General features: G+C 37.2%; 1 protein-coding gene across 3 annotated transcripts in view; it reads right to left on the reverse strand.

Annotated features, from left to right (window-relative positions):
- Nucleotides 1-19231, reverse strand: part of WWC2 (WW and C2 domain containing 2) — an 85649-nt gene that overhangs the window by 32517 nt on the left and 33901 nt on the right. For all 3 annotated transcript variants that reach the window (XR_016465922.1, XM_090138909.1, XM_031607466.2), the window contains exons 3-8: nt 14586-14789; nt 13684-13760; nt 9071-9150; nt 5850-5979; nt 4951-5097; nt 3916-3989 (exon numbers count right to left, since the gene is read on the reverse strand). Coding sequence is in view for 2 of the 3 variants with exons in the window: in XM_090138909.1 (XP_089995035.1) it covers nt 3916-3989; nt 4951-5097; nt 5850-5979; nt 9071-9150; nt 13684-13760; nt 14586-14789 (712 nt within the window). In the remaining variant the exon portion in view is untranslated. The remainder of the gene's footprint in view (nt 1-3915; nt 3990-4950; nt 5098-5849; nt 5980-9070; nt 9151-13683; nt 13761-14585; nt 14790-19231) is intronic.

Genomic DNA, 19231 nt, shown 5'->3' on the forward strand with positions numbered 1-19231 from the left:
GAGACAAAAGCAATGTTCCCCTCTGTGATTAAAAGAAAAGGCAATATGACAGTGGCCACCTAAAAGAAAAGTAGATGAATAACTTAGAAGTTTGTGCAACTGCTATTCCCATTGTAGATGTCCAGTCACAGAGTTAGGATAACCACTGAGACCTGGTTATCCATACAGATAACAAACACAGCAGTAGCAGAAACCTCCCTATATTATTACTGTGCGATAGCTCGGTCCTAATCAAGAAAGATTATTTCCAGTATTTAGTCATCAGAACCATTCTGTTGTTGGGCTCAGCTGCGCAGCTTATAAAGGGTAGATTTTGCAATAGACTCATTGTCCATTGGGAACTATATAAAGCATAACAATTCCCCAGTATATGTTTCACATATCTATTCAGATGATAACTTTCAGTCACTTCCAGCCTTTTCTGCACCTGAAACAGCTGCATAAAACTGTGGAAGCTCTGAACTCTGTAACAGCTCCTAGCTTTCTGCACCTCTTTGTTGTAGGCTGGGAAAAAGGCAGAGAAAAGAAAAGTCAAAATAGAAGGACATTCCCATTCCCAATAGAAGGGCAAGAGAATCTTATCTGTTGCTTTTACTTATTCTTATCATAGCAGATACCTAACCTAAGTTAGCTCACCAGCTGATACAAGTCTGTGCAACCTCAGCATTAGCAGGCACTACCTCAGTAATGACCATTCTGAATCAACCACACATGCATCATTTGGTTTGTATAATCTTTCCATTGTTCTGACAGATTTCTAGGAAAACGCACTTCTTCCAGTCTGTTTTCTGCAATTAACAAAACTAATAATATCATTCTTACTTTGCATCTCGGTTATTAATTTACAGTACATTACGGCATTTAGTTATGATAAAAGCTAAGAACAGTTAATATAAATCTAACTATCTCACTGCTTGTACTAAAAGCTTAAGGGGAAGCTCTTCTTTCTTTTTCCTTAGATACCACTTCCTTCTCACCTGCATCTCAATGAAAAAACCAACAGCTTTAAAAAAGAGCCAGAATAAAAAAGAACACCTGCCAAATTGCTGCAAGAACAAGTGCAACTCTGAGTGATTTTATGAAAAACAATGCAAAATAAGTCAAATTGAAATACAATCAGCAGGGTAGCCATAAACAAATGGTAGGGCAAAATAAAATGAAGCATTTCAACATACTTTGCAGCTGTTATATGAATATATATAATTTATATTTAGCAGTCCTTTAGAGGAGTTGTACACAGTGGGAAAACAAGGGAATCATTTCAGATGGATAAGGTGTTAAGATTTTCATCTCCAGGTCACTGATTCCTGCTAGCCTTGTTCTGAAAGTAGCTGCTAGTGACAGCTGTTTGATGGTCTAAGGAATGGGACAGTGGTTTCCCAACAATGCTTTTGCTCCCTCTGCTACAGATAACTCTCTGCTGTTCTGACATTTTTTGTGTGCTGCCTCATCAAGAAAGGCAAAGGAGCACATGGATATGAAAGCAAAACTGGTTTCACACTTTTGAGATAGTCTTTGCTTAACAAGTCAATAAGGCATATAGCTGGAGTTTCACATCAGGATATGACTGTCAGCATAATATATCAGACCCTTCTGAGTAGCAACTGCAGCTTGACAGTGAATTTCACATAGCTGACAAACTCTAAATTCATCCAATTCTTTATTTTGTCAAAGTCAGTAGCTTCTACTTATTTAAGCAACATAAAAGTTCACGCCACATAACTTTATACTGTCCTCAAAAACCCAAGGCAAAACTCTACCACTTCAAGAGGCTTTGCTGGCTAAACAACATAAAACATGCAATGCAAAACTATTTGATATTCCAAATATAGAATTTCACTCATTAGATCTTCTTTCTTTTTTTTTTTTTTTTTTTTTTATTGGTAATGTTTTTGAGTGTTTTTTTTTTTGTGTGGTTTTGTTTGTTTTTTAATATAAAGCAACTATGAACTTGCACATTTAATATTTCAGAAAAGATGGTCAATACTTACTAGCTTACAATGGCCATAATAATTACTGGTACGTATCTTCATTATTCCAAGATATGCACGCTTTATTAAGTTCAGCCAGTAATCACTAATAAAAACAGTATGCTCCAACTTCAATGGCTTTAACTGTCTTCAAGTAATCGGACTGTCTTATTTAAAGTGCAAAGGAATATTCATTATTTGGACTTTTAGACAAAAATGAATGAAGACACCATTTAAAAAGTAATTTAACATTAGAACACACTGATGTTATACAGATCAAATATGTGGTTATGCAAAGATTAAGTATTTCATCTACTGCAATTTTGACTCATCTTCTTGGTTAATTTGTGAGAAAGTAAGATTTTATGCTGCAGTTGTCCAGAGTCCAAACACCATGCTTTTTTAATAGCTAGAAGTGGTACACTGATTACTGCCAGAGTATCTTTTTGTTCCAACAAATGAGAAACAAAACACGATGGTAGGACTTCTTGGTATCAAGACAGTCACAACAGAGGATGATCTGGTTTCGGACAAAAGAAAATTGAGAGCAAGTGCCATCTATACAAATCTAGAAAACTATCTGACAATACTAAATACATGATGACTTTGAGCTGAAATCATGCAAGTTCAATGCTGAAGAAACCCAATAGCTTTGTCACTCTTAATCAATTGCATTGATTATATAACAAAGTTTTATGATCCATAAAGATGATAGAAAAGATTACTGATGTTTCCAGCAAGAATGGCAACTACTATTATATAAAGAATATATATCTGGATTCTGGAAAATGACTGTGCAGCCTCTCATCTTCAAAACATTAAAACTATTTAAGCTGTTACTTTGTACTTATAAGCTAATAATTCTCTTCCTGGTTTTCTAATTGACCATGCCATAGTATTTTAAATGAATTAGTAATTAAGTCACAAAGCAAGTCTCATTATAGGTACAATTTTCAACTATGGGAAAGTGTTAATTCTTCCTTTATTGTTTTCTTTTTTAATATAAAAAAAAGGGGCCTTGAGATAACTTTCTAGATTTATATTTCTCTTAAATTACATAACAAAAACTGTAAGGTTTCTGAATAGCTGACATGCAATTTATTTGTTTAAATAATGTAAACCTTCCCCCAGTATTATGCAGCGCTACTCCTCTACTGTACAAGAATATGTGTTACTGTAACCCAGAATGTTCTGCTTTCTGATGCCTATTCTTCAGTGCTGTGGCAATCCATCAAAACAGCACTGCTTTCAAGAGCAACCACTGCAGAACCTTATTTGAAAAACATTTCACATTCATGAGCGGGGCAGTTCCTGATTTCCTCTCTCCTTAGGCTATTAAAAAATAATCTCACAGTGAAAACAAGTATTTAAATCATTCTAAGTCAAGGCTGGGTGGGGCCGTGGGCAGCCTGATCTAGTGTTGGCAGCCCTGCCCATGGCTGGGGGTTGGAGCTTGATGATCTTTAACATCTCTTCCAACCCAAGCCATTCTATGATTCTGAGTCCCAGAGAAAAAGAGAGAATTAAGACTACAAAATCTGAAGTGGAACTCTGAAGCGTTCTACCTGAAGAATCATCAGTTGCATCGTAAACTGAAATGATGACCCCAAAGAAGGATTTAAATGGAAGTAAATAGCCTGGCAGCCTTTCATTGGAACACCCATTCACTCTATTTCCACAATCCTGGAACTAATATTAAAACTTTTCATTTCAATTCTTAACTTACATAACTTAGCATTAAATGTAAAAACTACTGCTCAAAAGCACTGCCGGATCCTGAAAGCCTGCTTTGCTTCCAAGAGAGAAAGAAACATTTTGCAGTAATGCCTCCAGCGTGTCCACAGGAGCGTCCACTAGATGTCACTGCGAGCACAACGTTAGCATTGGAGAGGTCGAAAATGCCCAACTCAAGACTGTAATTTAACAAAGCAACTAACCCCATTACCTTCTCTTTGCCTCTTCATATTGAAGACTTAGTCTGACCTTCTCTGCTAAATTGGATCTACTTCTTGTTCCAACCTATTGAAAAAAATATTAGCCTTATCACTGTGCAAAACTGTAAAACAAATCAACAGTATAGATCAACAAATGCCCAGGCTAGAAAAATTACTTCTTAAATAAATGAAACGACGCCCACTTTTGGCCATACACTTGCTCTTATATACACAGTTAGTAACATACTCAGTGCTGTTTTCTTCTCATGCAGTTCATCTGCTTTTAATTACCGTACTGCCATATTCCAGCAGAGTAAATCGCGAACATTTTCAAAGAGGTCTTGCATTGACTGAAACACAAAATTTTGACCCACTTCAAATCCTCACTGAACTCAAAATTCAGGGTTAAATAGGTGCAATTCCAGGGCAAGACTTCAAAAACAAACAAACAAACAAACAAACGCTACAGTCTATAGGCAAGCTTAGCTCTCTGTTTGGAAAACCTAGTACAAACTTTTCCTTATAAATTCAGCACAGATATATACAGAAGGTGCCAAAATTAAGCACATCTTTCTGTCACTGTAAATATACCATCAGTGAAACAGAGAAATTATCAATGAATCACTGAAGAGATAGTTCCCTTATGTTTTCTCAGCTGTGGAAATGAAACTGCACTGTTAAATTTTGAGATCTTGTTTCTGAAAATTAAAGACATTTTCAGATCAAAGTAAGTCTGTAAGGTACAACATCCACATAGATGGATCCAAAAAATACTATTTACTTACATTCTTCTTCACTGTACTGGAACTACTTGATTAAATCAGATTGGTATAAATGCTTCATGCCAAATATGAAAACTTCATCTGAATCCTGATTTAAATTTGAAGTGGAAAATCAGATGACTGATTCTAAGTAATTTTCTCTTAAATGTGCATATATATAACACCTATCAGCAACAGTAAACAGCCGTTTGTAACAGCCAATTCCATTAACCACAGCATTCTGATTCAATTTCTCTTTATGCTTGACAAAATGAAAAGGCTCACCTCACCAGAAATGTCAGTCTGAGACCCTGCATCCAGAGTTTGTCTAGAAAAACACAGCTGGGAATTTACAGAGCTGGAACTCAGGTCTGGTTCCGATGTCCCAATATTCTGGTCAAGACTGAATTTCTCTTTCAGCTTTGCAAGACTCTGTCCAGGAAACAGAACAAATTGGTGTTAAACTGTCTTTGTACTTTTGTACAAGTTCTCTAGGGAAGCTGCTTTTGCAAGGAGTTGCACTAGATGATCTCCAGAGGTCCCCTCCAACCCCAGTCATTCTGAGAATTTGTGATACTTTACAGAGTTTATACTGGTTTCTGTTCAGAAGATACTTATCTAGAAGACTCCAGTATATATATATATATGTATTTTTCCTCACATTAGAAAACCATCCTTTTAACCAAGTAGTTCTTAAGTGACACTGGGTACAATCACATTATTCTTGTTGCCCCCCCCCCTCTCTTTCTCTCTCTCTCGCACCCCTTTATAAACAAATCAAGTATTTGGTTGATGCTAAATAAATAAATAAATAAATAAATAATCTACTTCAGATACGGATGCAGAGCAATTTGTAGAACTTGTGTCCATTTAGAAAATGGCTACCCATCTCAATATATGTATCTCAAGTTTTGCCCACGTAATATTTTAAATAGTGTTATAGAGGTAACATGCAACATTACCAACAACTTTAGATACCTATATTCTGACTGCCATTCAGGGACTTTCTGAATTAGGAAAGTAACAGGCTTCAGTTTCTGCATCACAAAACAGATTTTAACACTAGTTTGGCACATGGTTTTGAAAATCCCTTAAAAAGTATAAAATATACAGTATTTAGCATCATTAAAGTTCCTTCTGGTGAAACAAATCCACACAAAACTTATGCTAACCCTAGAAAATACCTTCATTAAATCTTGTTTTTCTCTCTCTCCTGAACTTATCGCCTTTCTGATGGATTTCAGTTCACTGAGGATGGCTTTAGCCTCACATAGTTCATACCCACTCTGACCTCCAGACATTTTTCGGTCAATTCTGTGGAAAGAAGAGCATATTAATTCTGCATACTGCAAATAATGTTAACATCTCTGCTGTTCTGTTTCAGACTAGCATAGTTAGAACAGAGGGGCAAGAGTAACTGATAATATTTCCATTAGCAGACAAGCAAAGAGAAAAAGGACACTGAAACCTGTATCTTAAAATACTTTCTGTGTGGCAAAAATGTCAAGCTATCCAACACACACACAGTGAATAGGTTTTGCTGACACAGGAAATTTTATGAAAAGGAAAAAAAGAGCATGTTGGCATTAAAACCATTGATTCATTCTTAAAGACATGTGAGGCACAGAGCACTAAGTGAAGTAATACTCCTATATGTGCTACCAGGAGTACAACACACTGCTGTCAACATGATAAAAAAAGTCCTATGCCCACCCTAACCCTCTGCAGTGCAGAAGCAACTTTGGGGTTTGACTTTTATACTATTACCTATTTGCAATACTTAGAGAAGCAGAATGTATTACAGGCAGTATTCCTCTATCCAGACCCACAATGTGACATCCAGACAAGCAAGCTTGTAGGTACTGATGGTTCTTGCAGAGAGGACATGTAACCACACTCTTCCCTCAGCTTCCATCTCACTTACCCTAATCCTAAGAAGTAACCACCTACTGCAGCTGCTGCGCTCACCCAGTCATCAGGCTCTCTTTACTCACTAAATCTATGGATAATTAATACCATATGTCATACACTGGATAATTACTGAACTACTGGAATATCAATAATTTTTAAAAAATAACAACTTAAAAATTAAAGTTGAAGACAAATTTTTTTCATTTTGGTTTTTACATATGGGCTTCAAAAAATTGAGTTTGTAAAACTACAGGTTGGAGAAATGTGTTAACTGTGTATTTTATAGCACCATACAAATGGCTGCAGCTGTGTTTCACAAAATTAAAAACAACAGGCATCTTCACCATCTACTAGAGAATACATTCCTTTATCGTACAATTGGTTTTCTGTTTTTATCATCAGCCATCATCCTTCTACAAGATATTAACCTTGTGAGTGAGGAATGAATGATTGAGCAAGAACACAAAAAAACCTGAAATAAAGTATTCTATTTTTCTTTTAATTTTGTGCACAAATATATCAAGATTCTAAAGCAGTCATTAAAGATATCAGAGTAACTTTTTTCCTTTCTCCACATTTCAGCTTTTCTGCAAAACAAAACTAAATTTGTGTAAACAACATGACTCTGCACTCAGATTCCTACTCAAGGATGTATTTGTTTCAACTTGAAAGTTCCCCAAACTCTTTCATAAGTATGCACACACCTACTCTCTGACAGCACTCAATTTCTGGTAACCTACACCAAGTTGCCAAGGTCAGACAGATACAGGATATGCCAACAATTGCAGTCATGAATGAACGCTTGGGTAATAAATACACCACATGCTGCCTACTAACATGCCGTGCCATATTCAAATTGCAACTGCTTTATTCTATATATAATTAAGATGGACAAGAAGGATCTCTGACATATACGATATTCCCTCTCCCTGTTTTAAATTAATGGGATTAGTACTGTTCAAAAGCGGCTGACTGAATTTTTTAAAACAAACGCCCATTGTATTTCTGTGGAATGCTGTTGACAGTTTCTGAAACATGCTTTGGATTCCTATCAAAATGGCCTGTGAGCAAGCTGCTTTAAAACAATACTTCATTGTTGAATTAATATAATAAAACCAGCATGATTGGCTAACCTTTAATCTTGGGACAGCAGCGTGAGTTTTTATTACCTTCAGCTTTAGAATCAATGTGTCTTTCTCTTCTAAACTTTGCTTTGAAATCCAATTCATGTTTAAATAAATTCAATCAGTTATCTTTTTCTCCACTCACTCCAGTCTAGTCTTTATGTATTTAAATAACAAAATCTCACATTTCTGCCTTAGTCAAAATGAAGGAAGACAGTGATTTCACTGGCATCCTCCTAAGGTGCTGAAGGGCTTCAGTTTCCAATCTACTTCATGCTCTTGTGTTTAAAAACAAGAACAACAAAAAAAGATTTGCTCCATTTGGACAAGCCTGTAACTAAGATAGAACAGTGAGACAGGGGAGGTTTAGGTTAGATATTAGGAGGACATTTTTCACACAGAAAGTGGTGACACACTGGAACAGGCTGCCCAAGGAGGTTGTGGATGCCCTGTCCCTGGAGATATAAAAGGCCAGGCTGGATGTGGCTCTGGGCAGCCTGGGATGGTGGCTGACAACCCTGCACACAGCAGGGGATTGAAACTAGATCACTGTGGTCCCTTTCAACCCAGGCCATTCTGTGATTCTATGATTCTGTGATTTTCATTCACCATTTTCCTGGACTAGGACTTCTTTCTCTGCATTCAAATAAGTAAGTAAGTAAGTAAGTAAAAAAATAAATAAATAAATAGAATCCTTCTGTATAAAACTGATCTATTACTATTTTAGGGCCCAACTAAGTCAGGAGCAGCACAGACTGCTCAGATTGAAAATAAATAAATTAATGCATAAATAAATGGATTTCTAATAATCCAACTTAGATACCCAAAACCCTAGCTCAGCCCTTTGCAGCCCAGGCACCACAGCAGCTGGACAAAGAAAGTCAGGTCTCCAACACTCAAATTGTGACTCATTTCAAACCCGGCACAGTTCTGCCACCATTCATACCTCTGAGATCGGCATCCTCCTCTTTCTCTTTGAGTTCAGATGTGGGGAAGAAAGAAAGACAGACCTAATTACTTCCTTCAGTTTTTAGGGTTTTTTTTTCTGTTTGTTTGTTTTGTTAAATGGGACATGCAAAGCAGCTAAATTCTTCCTAGGAATCCTTAACCACTGACTTTCCTTCTGCCTCTTTGCAGCCAAGCTCTTTCGTGAAAAAAGTAGAAGGAGGAACAGATTTCTCATCTGAACACTTGCATAACAAGTTTGCTATTTCTACAGATTTCCTGTTCTTTAACTGCAACAGAAAGAGTTGTAGATTCTCACGTTTCTCATAATAATCTCACATAAGATGTATTCACTTCTGCGACCGAAAAAAAAAAGTTCATACAACTGAATTAAGTCAACTTCAACTATTTTTTTTATTACTCACTGTTGCAGTGTTTCAAAGCCCTGTTCCTTGTACAGCAGCTCCTGCTTCATCTGAGAGAGTTCCCTCTTCAGCTTCTTAACCTTGTGTTAAATCAAAGCAAGACTTAGAAAATTCCTCCTCAAACAGCATAACACATGGCTTTGAACAATTAACATACTCTCTACTTTGGGTGAGGAAAATAAAGAAAGAGTAAATTGCTCTACTGACACACATTAAAAACAGAAAGATCTGTTCTCTTCTTTACATCTATGGGCAACATGCTTTAGTATTAAAGGGACACAAGCAGATTAAATCACATTCCTTATTTGTATTGATACCACACTGTGTTATTAAACCTGAGAGAACTTTAGCAAGTAATTTACTTCTCCTTGTTAAGCATGCATTCCAACTGTCCTACAGGGACATTCCTTCTTATTTTTAAGCTTACTCTATTTTCACATTTTCATTCCAGGAAGCTCTCAAGTCATTTACACTGCAAAAACAAAGTGTGGACTCTGCTTTTTTCTATGAATTATCCTTTCTCATAAAGCTTTTCAGGCATTGGATCCCAAAATACGTAGTTCACATTCACAAAGACAACAAGAACTAAATACATTTGGATCACAAATATATGCATTTACTTAATAGAACTGTCTTTGGGAAAACATTCCCTACTTTCCCTAAATTTGCATGCTCACATGCTTTTTAACATTAGTATTGATATTCAATATAAAATACTTATGAATTAAGATGAAATTAAATGGAGGGTTGGCAATTTGTTTTTTTGTTGTTTTTAATGTGACAATTTCCAAACATATTAAAAGTTTCTGGACTGAATTAGCAGTGTATTTCTAACACAAACTAAAATTCATCCTCAGCACAAACAGAAAAAGTGTACATGAAATGTGGAGTCCCAAATGTGAGTATTTACACACCAACATCTGTTGATTTGCACTCTAGATAATAGCCAGATTTTTTTCCCTCATTTCCAATCAGCAAGGTGAAAAAAGGAAAAGCCCACAAGAAGTCTCACTACCACACTGAAATGCTTGATGCTTTTATGTAGGTCTTCAGACACTCAATTCCATCTTGAAAACTGAGTATATTAAAATAAAGAATTTTACCACTTCAACTGAAAATGATTTCAAAATTATGGTTCCAAGACTTTTTGCAGTCACTTCTTAGGTTGCAATACTTTGTGGTTCTTTGTGCTTCTTTGTGCCTACTCTTTAAACCAAGAAGTGTAATATCCAACGTGCCAGGAAACCAAGAGTAGGAAGCATAAGCAGCTGCTGGAGCTTTCCAAGAGACTTAAAATGCTTCATATGTGTTTCTACATATAGATTTGTAATTTATACTTAGGCATTCAAGTTTGTAAGTTCTGGCTAATGACTTTTCTTTGACAGAAACAAAATGTTGCTTGCAAGCTCCATTTTCTCCAAAGCAAATCTGTTAACTAGATAATTAGGGCTAGGTTCAGGCTTTTAGAAACTACAATCAGTAGCTGCTACACTTGACAGAAAACTGTTTTTATTTTGACTATACAGATTATTTAGCATGATAAAGTGGCAATGTCCCTAACAACACATTCAGCTCTCCTTAACTACTTTTTCCCTGACCAGCATGACACTTTCCTACAGTTAAGAAAAACAGAGAACTAAATGAGAATTTTTCAACTCCAGGAATAATCTCTCTCAACTATTCCAAGCAAGGTTATAAAAAACAAACAGATATCACTACTGGGTTTCAGGTAAAGTAACGTGAAATATGAAAAAGCCTTAACTTTGCTGAGAAATGAAGAATGGCTACACGTTTCCTTAATCCAAAATGTGAATTTATTGTAATTGCAGATGGCATACTCGCTTTCAACTTTAAGGGTTGGATCTCTCTGAAGCCCTTACATTTTCCTCAAGATCATCTTCTGAGTGTCCTCTGCTGTAATTCATCATCATTTTATTATCAGGAAATGCGAGTTAGGTTACCACAGAAGGATGTGACATACATGATAATAGAGAGATTGTGTTTACTGCACTGTAGGTCGCATTAAAATATCCTTCCTTTCTCCTTCAAAACTTTTATAATCCCACTTTTCACAACTCTTCACTTGTACTATCCTTCACCCCCATCCTACCGTATCTGCACATCTTTTTAAGCCACCTGACAGACCTCTTGCTTCCTCCTTCTGTCTTCAGGCATGCTTCTGTGCTAACCCCCTCTATCCCCAGTACTCAAGTACTAATAGAACATCAGAAAAAACTCCTGTTATCTTATAAAGGCTCATCCCCTACTTGTTGCATATGCATAAAATGGTCTTTGATCACATATCAAATTTTTGTCCCTGCTTATTTCATTCAAGCTGTCATATTTCTGTCATATATTCTCTATGACATATTGTGCAATGGGCAACACATGTATCCAGAAGGTGCCATATGCACATATTAAGGACAGCTAACAAGGAAAAGGACAAAGGCTACTTCAGAACTTCCTTGAATGCTGAGTTTTTCCCCCGGCCACCATTAACCTGATGATGCCAGTAAACCTCAGTGAGTGCGTGTGACAGAGAGAAACAGGCTTAGTACATCTGACCTAATAGTTCACTAATCAATGTGCAAATTCTAACTAGTTGGCCAGCAGCTTGCTAATGACTAACTTTGTTTCCCATTAAGACCATGCATGCATATACTACAGAATGCCACAAGGCTGAATATTAGCAAAGCATCCTCAAACATTCAAATAAGGGTAAACTATGATATAATACAGTCATACCTCTCTTGCCTTCTTCCTCGAAAACCACTTTCCAGCCCTAGCATCACAGGGCTCCACTTTTTCTTATCTCAATGACTCTCAAATCCAGTGGGTTTGGATGATAACACACTTTATGCTGATACAGATATTCTTGGACTGCACCCTTCTAAAGTCTGCAGACAAGATTCAGGTCACCTATTTTAGGCACATATGCAACTTGGACTTTGCAATGCCAATAGATCAGGCACTGAGAACCAGCAGCATGTTAGGCTCCTTGACTCTGACAAGCAATGAAGAGAAAAAAACTCCAGAAACTGACCGGCTGTCATTAGCACATTTGCCTCTCCACTGAGCAAATGGGCAACGTGTAGATCTGTAGCTAAGAGGTAATTCAGTATCGATGCATTCCAAGATGGGAGCTATTAGATTTAAGTAATAGGAAAAAAACAAGCATAGGAATGCATTTGAATTTTCTCCTCTGGCTCTTAGAAGACTATATTTACATTTGGTCATGTGCATTGTTCTTCAACAATACCTTTAATTTCCTAAATATACCAGTGATTCCCTTGCCAATGGGAAAACATCTTCTACTGCTGCGTTGATTTTAGAAAGAAGCTCTAGCCTTGTGTTTTCATTCTTGTTCCCAGCCAGGGTCCGTATTGCTGTAGATTCTACTCATAAGCTTCCAAAATTTTTGCTCCAATAGTCTCACTGCTGAAATAGGCTTTCTTACTAATGACTTCCCCCTCTACTTAAAAATTAAGGGGCTACAGACTGAGATTTCTAAGAAAGAACAGGCTGTGCAAGCAGTAGGGAGGGCAGCAAATGGACAACAGTTTTACAATGTATTCCATCTCTGATTTACATTGTTTTAAAATGTTATTGAGCTATTCTACAATTCCTTTTGAACAATAATTGTTTGGACTCCTATTCATTACACTAAGGTGAAGAAGGATGTTATTCTCAGAGTCTCCTGAGCACTGCACTGTGCAGAAGCCAGGAGGGGGCAATGGAAGAGCTGAGTAACTGACACCTCTGCTCACACAGAATCTGTATCCCAGTGCCCTTCAAGGACTATTTACAGAGGTTCTGTCCTTTTAACCTGCATGGTTCGATCTGATTTTTGTCACTACTAACTGCAGAAAGTTCTGGTTATCCATAGAGAACATATGAACACGTGCCACAGCATAAACAAATGAATTCCCTATGTAGGTTTCAAATGTCTTCCACACTGTTTCCTCCTTATTCAAGATGAATTAACTAGAAACTAACCTGTGAGTGACAGGTCTTTACATGGAGTCCATTAGTGACCATACTGGAAGAGGTTGATCACATAAAGACTTTTGCTTGTTAATGATTCAGAAAGTGAATAAAAACTTTCAATCCTCATCTGAATGTTTTGACTTTTACAAATGTTCACACCATCACTAGAAAGTGCTTTTTAAACCAACAAAAATTTGTGAGGCAGTTCATGTAGCTAAAGACACATTTCTCATAGAAGAAAGATTGTGTACAATCATCTAGATTGTCTCATTTTGGCCCACTACCTTTTATATTTTCACCTAGTTATTTTTACTCTTTCTTTATAAGCAAAATCATAGAAGTAAAAATAGATAACAGATTTATTTAAATCCACATCTTATTAAACTATCGTCAAAGTTTCACCAAAGTGCATTCTCTAGAATTAGCTGAGACAGTTTTAAAAATTCATTTAAAAATTCATTACAAGCCCTTGAATGAGAATTTAATGAGAATATTAGGTATTTAATGAGAATATTAGGAGGTTTCAGTATCAGGGTACAAGATACCTCCGCTATTTCAACCTTTGCATTCTATAGTCAGAAACCCTGCATACGCAATACAAATGAGTATGAATTAAGAACTCTCACCCTTAATCTTGTAGTAGAGATTTCAGCCTTCAGAATATCAGGGTCATATTTTGTGCTTGATGAAGAGCCTGAGAATACTTCAAAAATAATAAAAATAAAAAAAACAACAGGAAAAGTATTTAAATATTTTTAAATCATGAATCTGTCTCTTCCTTGACATATCCACATTGATCTAAAGCTACAAAGTACAGAAAAACTATGATACTTTACAAATCTATATCCTTTTATAGAGTAGTCAGCACTGCAGCTTGGCAATCATTAAGGGGTATGATCTCACCTTGAACACTAGGTGCAGTTGTGGATGCCACAACATAAGAAGAACATAAAGCTATCAGAGAGCTTCACAGGAGGGATACAATGGTCGTTAAGGGTCTTGGAGGGCATCCACCTCTAAGAGACTGATGGCTAACAAAACAAATACGGGCCTCTGAAAACTCTTCACCATGCCAATCCCTTGACCAATATTGTAACATGCACCTATATTTCACCCCTATTTCATACATGGTGTAAAACTATTGCATGAAGCAGCAGCAAACTCCTTTTTTGCAGGTACCTGTCAGCACAATAAGGTAATTTCAGTATGCAGCCATGAAGTGCAGGAGATCCTATTTACTTTGAACCTAGATTTGGTAGAATTTTGTTCTGACATACTGTGTGACAAAACAGAGTTCAGAGCAGACTGCTCTAAACCATGGCTCAGAGCAGTTCAATTGTATCAGAGAGGAGAGAGTTCTTTCCAGCAGAATATCTTTATATTAAAAAAAAAAAAAAGGATGCTATCTCTAAAAAAGCCAGAATAGAAGATGTTCATAGCAAACCTTGAAGACCCATCCTAAAGCGAAACAGGATCCCCTGCAGGGCACAGATCAAAGAGGTTATATTGTATTTTCTACTGTACTTACAGCTTGTACGAGAGCTTGATTTTTCTTTGTAGGCATCATTCAACCGTACATACTCATCCAGTGCAAGTGCTAGCCTCTGTTCTTTCACCTGGTACAGTTCCTTCTGAGTACTGAGAGCATCCTGGGCTACCATAAGATAATCTTTCAGCATTCTCTCTTGTTCTTGCCTCCATTGTTTCCTGGGATCTTCTATTTGTGTCGTTTCTTTAGGACATAGGAGGGAAAAGGAAGAATTGAAAGGTATTTCTGCTGAAGTCTTCATAGGTAAATTGTTACTTGCTTAGAATCTTCAGTTTTACAATTCTGAGCCATAGCTTGACTTTGGTTATTAAGCACGTGCTTAGTTTTATCAGTTTTTTGCCACAATAGTGTGTGAGAGAAACAGTATTTAAGTGATCACTTGCAAAATCAGAATTGGGGTACAATATGTAACACTGTATGTAGATGATTCCTACACTCCCAACACTGAATTAAAAATACCCCCAAACTTTTCACTCATAGTTTTTGCATACCAGCTGTTGGAAATAATAGGATCAATAAAAGGTCTCAGAATGACATCTTAAAATTGAATGCATTTCTGAAAGGAAAAAATGAAACGTAATCTTAGCTACTACATTTTTTCAAAACACTCTCCCCCATTTCATTGATTTTTTCAGCCATATGTTATTCATGTTTTATTGTGGTTATCTCTCCTGTTCCTCTAAACGGTCTTTATGTTTATCTTTTCCACTGTAACTGAACTAACAGAACATTAATTCTTGAGATCACGTCTCCCACCTCTATTCCTATCACCATTAGGCATCTGATCCAAGATACGACACAGTTTTATTTACAGTCAGTAGCAGGAGAAGGGTATTCTCAGACAGCATGTCATTCCAGTTAAGACAGGTGCCTAAGATATATGGGACCAATTGCCTTTCTGAAGCTTCTCCTCCTTCCCACTGACTGCTCCGGAAATATAACCAAGTAGGTGGGAACAGAGGGAGGGGGGCAAAAAAAGCAGAAGAAAAGGCCATTCTCTGGCTTAAGTTTTCTGCCAATTTAATTCTCTGAATTGGTTCACTGTGAGAACTAATGCAGGGAAAAAAAAAAGGCAGAAACGTGCAGCTGAAGACATGGGAGGAAAAGAGCCAACCTGACTGCTCTAACCTGTATCTGAACTGCGCTCTTGGGAAGAAGGCACTCTCTCAACTACATATCTGAAAACAGATTTTTTAAGTGCAAAAGCTGATAAGGACAGGTTCTGCTTAACAGCAATTTCCCACAATGGCTAACTGCTAGTTTTTCAAAAGCTCTTCTTGGTGCTAATATCACAGAAACCAAAGACATGGATATAAAAAGAAGCTTCCCACAAAACTAACTCTGTAAAATCCTGAACTGGCAGCATAACATAACTACTAATGCTTTGACAAACACACAAAGAGTACCCCCGGTGCTGGGGGTACTGTTTCTACCACTTACAAACATGTCAAGCTTCTTTATTTCTTCTTGGGAAGGTATTTCTTAGATGCATGCAGCAGAAGGGCGCAGACTATAAATCGTATAAAGCCAAGTGTGGTGCATAAAAGATTAAAGTAGAGAAGCTTTACAGTTGTTTTTTCAGTAACTCCAACAAGAATGGTCTCCCAAAAAAACTAACTATAGCTACAGAAACACCCACACACCCGTGCTACAGCCACCTGCTCTTTTCCACAAGGATATCAGGAGCACAAAGAAGCAAATCAATACCTTTTCTCTCCTAACAGTCAACACATGTCCCGGTCTGTGGCCACTTACTGCCATTGTGCTTTAACGCACCTCCACTTTCGCAGTTATTTACACAAGATAAGAAGCGCCTGCTTCCAGAGGTGTCCTTTTTTGTGTAGCAGAATGAAGAGCATGAAGCAGGATTCTCATGGGTCAGTGATCAAATAGGATAAACACAGTTACGTTGGGGTTTTTTTAACGAAGAATGTAGCAACGTGATTGTGTTTTAAGAGTGCAACCAGCCAGCAGCCACCAAATAATCGTACAAGATTGGAAGGTCTCATCTTCGAGCATGTTGTAGGTAATTGCCTTGTAGGTTTTAAGTGAGGATTGCTCAACATGCAGCCCAAAGACCAAACATAGCCTGCAGAGTCCTAAAATGTGGCCTACAGATGCCCTGTCCTTGCAACTGCAAGAGAAGGACAAAGCTGGTCAACAGCAGATGATTTTTTATTGCTGACAAATACAATCAAACATTTTCTTTTTGCCTCTCAAAGCAGCATATGCAAAACAACACTATGATAAAACGACCTCATATCTTTTATTCAGATAGTCATAACCAATCCTAAGGTGACCCCACATTTTATAACGTGTCTCTTCAGCAAACTGAGCTTTGGATAACCGTCCATGTAGGTATCGCACGATGGCTATCCCAGAACCAAGACTCCTGCCAGCTTTCCCCAAGCAGGGGTAGCTTTCTCAACTGTTCTTCATTCTATGTCTTCTCAAATATTGCAAAGTGGAAAACCCAAAAAATTATATCACTTGTTTGGCAAGTTGTTCATATATATAAGCGCGTACCTGTGCACTGCACAAACGCTTATCCATTTGTCACCTTCAGTCATCTGAATTTTAAACAGCATCTTTATCACACAGATGGAAAAAAAAACTATACCACAAGAACAACAACAAAACACAGATGGAACGATAGGTAACAACTCTGGTATTGTAATACTACATTTTGAAAAGCACATCCATCTGAGCACATGTATCTTGCAACAGCCTTTGTTTTTTTGTTGTTTTTAGAAGCAGAGTTCTCCTTTCAAAATCAAGTATTTATACATGGTAGAGAGGGAACAGCTCGCTGAATGTTCCAAGGTGATATGGGAAACCCTTCATCTTTAAACCACAGAGTGAAATTCAAGCCACAAATAAGATCCAAACATTTTCTTATTCTTCATCAGCTGTTAAATAAGAATGAACTTTGGAGAGGCTCATTCCTTTTTTCAGTACAGACAGATGTTTCCACCAGGTGACTACAACAGGATGCCTTATAACCTCATCTAAAGTAGATGTAAGTCATGGACGAAACAGATTGTTGGCTAAACAGATGGAGAGATGTTCTTTCTTCTGGTCAGGTGAGGAGTAAACACTAATTATGAGCACAAGACAGAGCTCAATGGTTGAATCTATTCTAGAAAATGCTAACAAGGCTTCCAGCATCGGCAGCAGACAAGAAACAAACCACCCCCAGGCATGACCTCTCCAACATTTGGAATCACCAGATAGCTAAACACAAGAGTTCACTGTTTCCTTTGGCCGCTATACCTTCTGTGGCATAAACTTTGATGTGAACAAAAGGCATATCCTCAAAACAGGTCTTTAAACAACTAAGAGTAGTACATCAGGATGTGTGAAGAGCACTGACTGGAGATTTATTAAAAACAAACAGACTTCATTTATAACATTCTCAGTTCAATCATAACATAAAATAATAAACTCTAGTAAAAGAATGCACGTTGCAGGGAATGAGAGGGAAATCTACTATTCATGTTACATGTTCCTAATTTGACTTGGTTTTAGCATCATTTGGCAAAACTACTTATGAAGCAAAATTACTCAATTCTATTAAGAGATCTTGATTTAAAACCCATTAATTTAACTACTGCAAGTACATAGAAACAAACTTATAAATTTCCTTCTGTTTTTAGTTCTGAAGTGGCAAGACAGCATACATAGCAGGATGGCACACTCCACCCAAGGACATTCCTGAGAACTGAAATTATCACAGCCTTGCAATGTAAAAGATCAAGCTGTGTTGGCTTTAATCATACTGCTATTAATGAAATACAATCTTCCTGGCTAACTGCCAGCCAGGTTTGATGCACTTAGACTGAGTAAAGAATCTGGCCAAAACAACAACCCAAAGCCAAAATGTCAGGACTTATTTTACTGCCCTTGAAGCGAGTTCTAACCAAAGGAATAAACAAAGCTTTTCAAGGTATACTGTTACGTATACCCCACATAATTATACATGGGATATATATTATACATAGGACATATGGGATAGCAGGCATGTCAATTTTTTTTTTTATTAGATAGTCAAGATGTTATGTTTCTCTCTGCTATCCAGACGGCCTGCCAAATTTTTACAGTCTGCTTCAACAGAAGGAAACTATTACCTTATCAGCGGTAGATCGTATTTTTCTAAAACACATGGAATTAAAATCCCACTAGAAAATCCCACAGGGAAGGGAACAGCTCCCTGACGCCCTACTGCTAGACATAAGAGAATTGGACATTTTACTACAGGATTAACAATATGTGGAAGCAATAGTTTTTCCAGCATCTCCCCTTGCCAAATAAAATAATAGTGGCAATTGGCTCTAGAATGACCCATATGTAATCTGTCTTCAGTCAGGCAGGTTGCATTTATGCAACACAGCTGAGAGCCAGTACTCTGAAAGGGGGGGCCCTACAAAAAAAAAAAAAAATGCCACCATTTGAGAAGGACACATGCATGGCAGGCACAGACAACATTGTGGTATTATACTTTACATCCAGATGACAAATCTCTCACCTGTTTAATCACATGCCTGTGTTATTCCAGTTAGTAAATGTAACAGGACCAAGGGAAACTAGTTGAGCTGGCTAGAAACGAGGAACAGAGACACAGGACC

This window comes from Phasianus colchicus, chromosome 4 (assembly GCF_987193195.1).
Source record: "Phasianus colchicus chromosome 4, bPhaCol1.hap1.1, whole genome shotgun sequence".
Classification (NCBI taxonomy): domain Eukaryota; kingdom Metazoa; phylum Chordata; class Aves; order Galliformes; family Phasianidae; genus Phasianus; species Phasianus colchicus.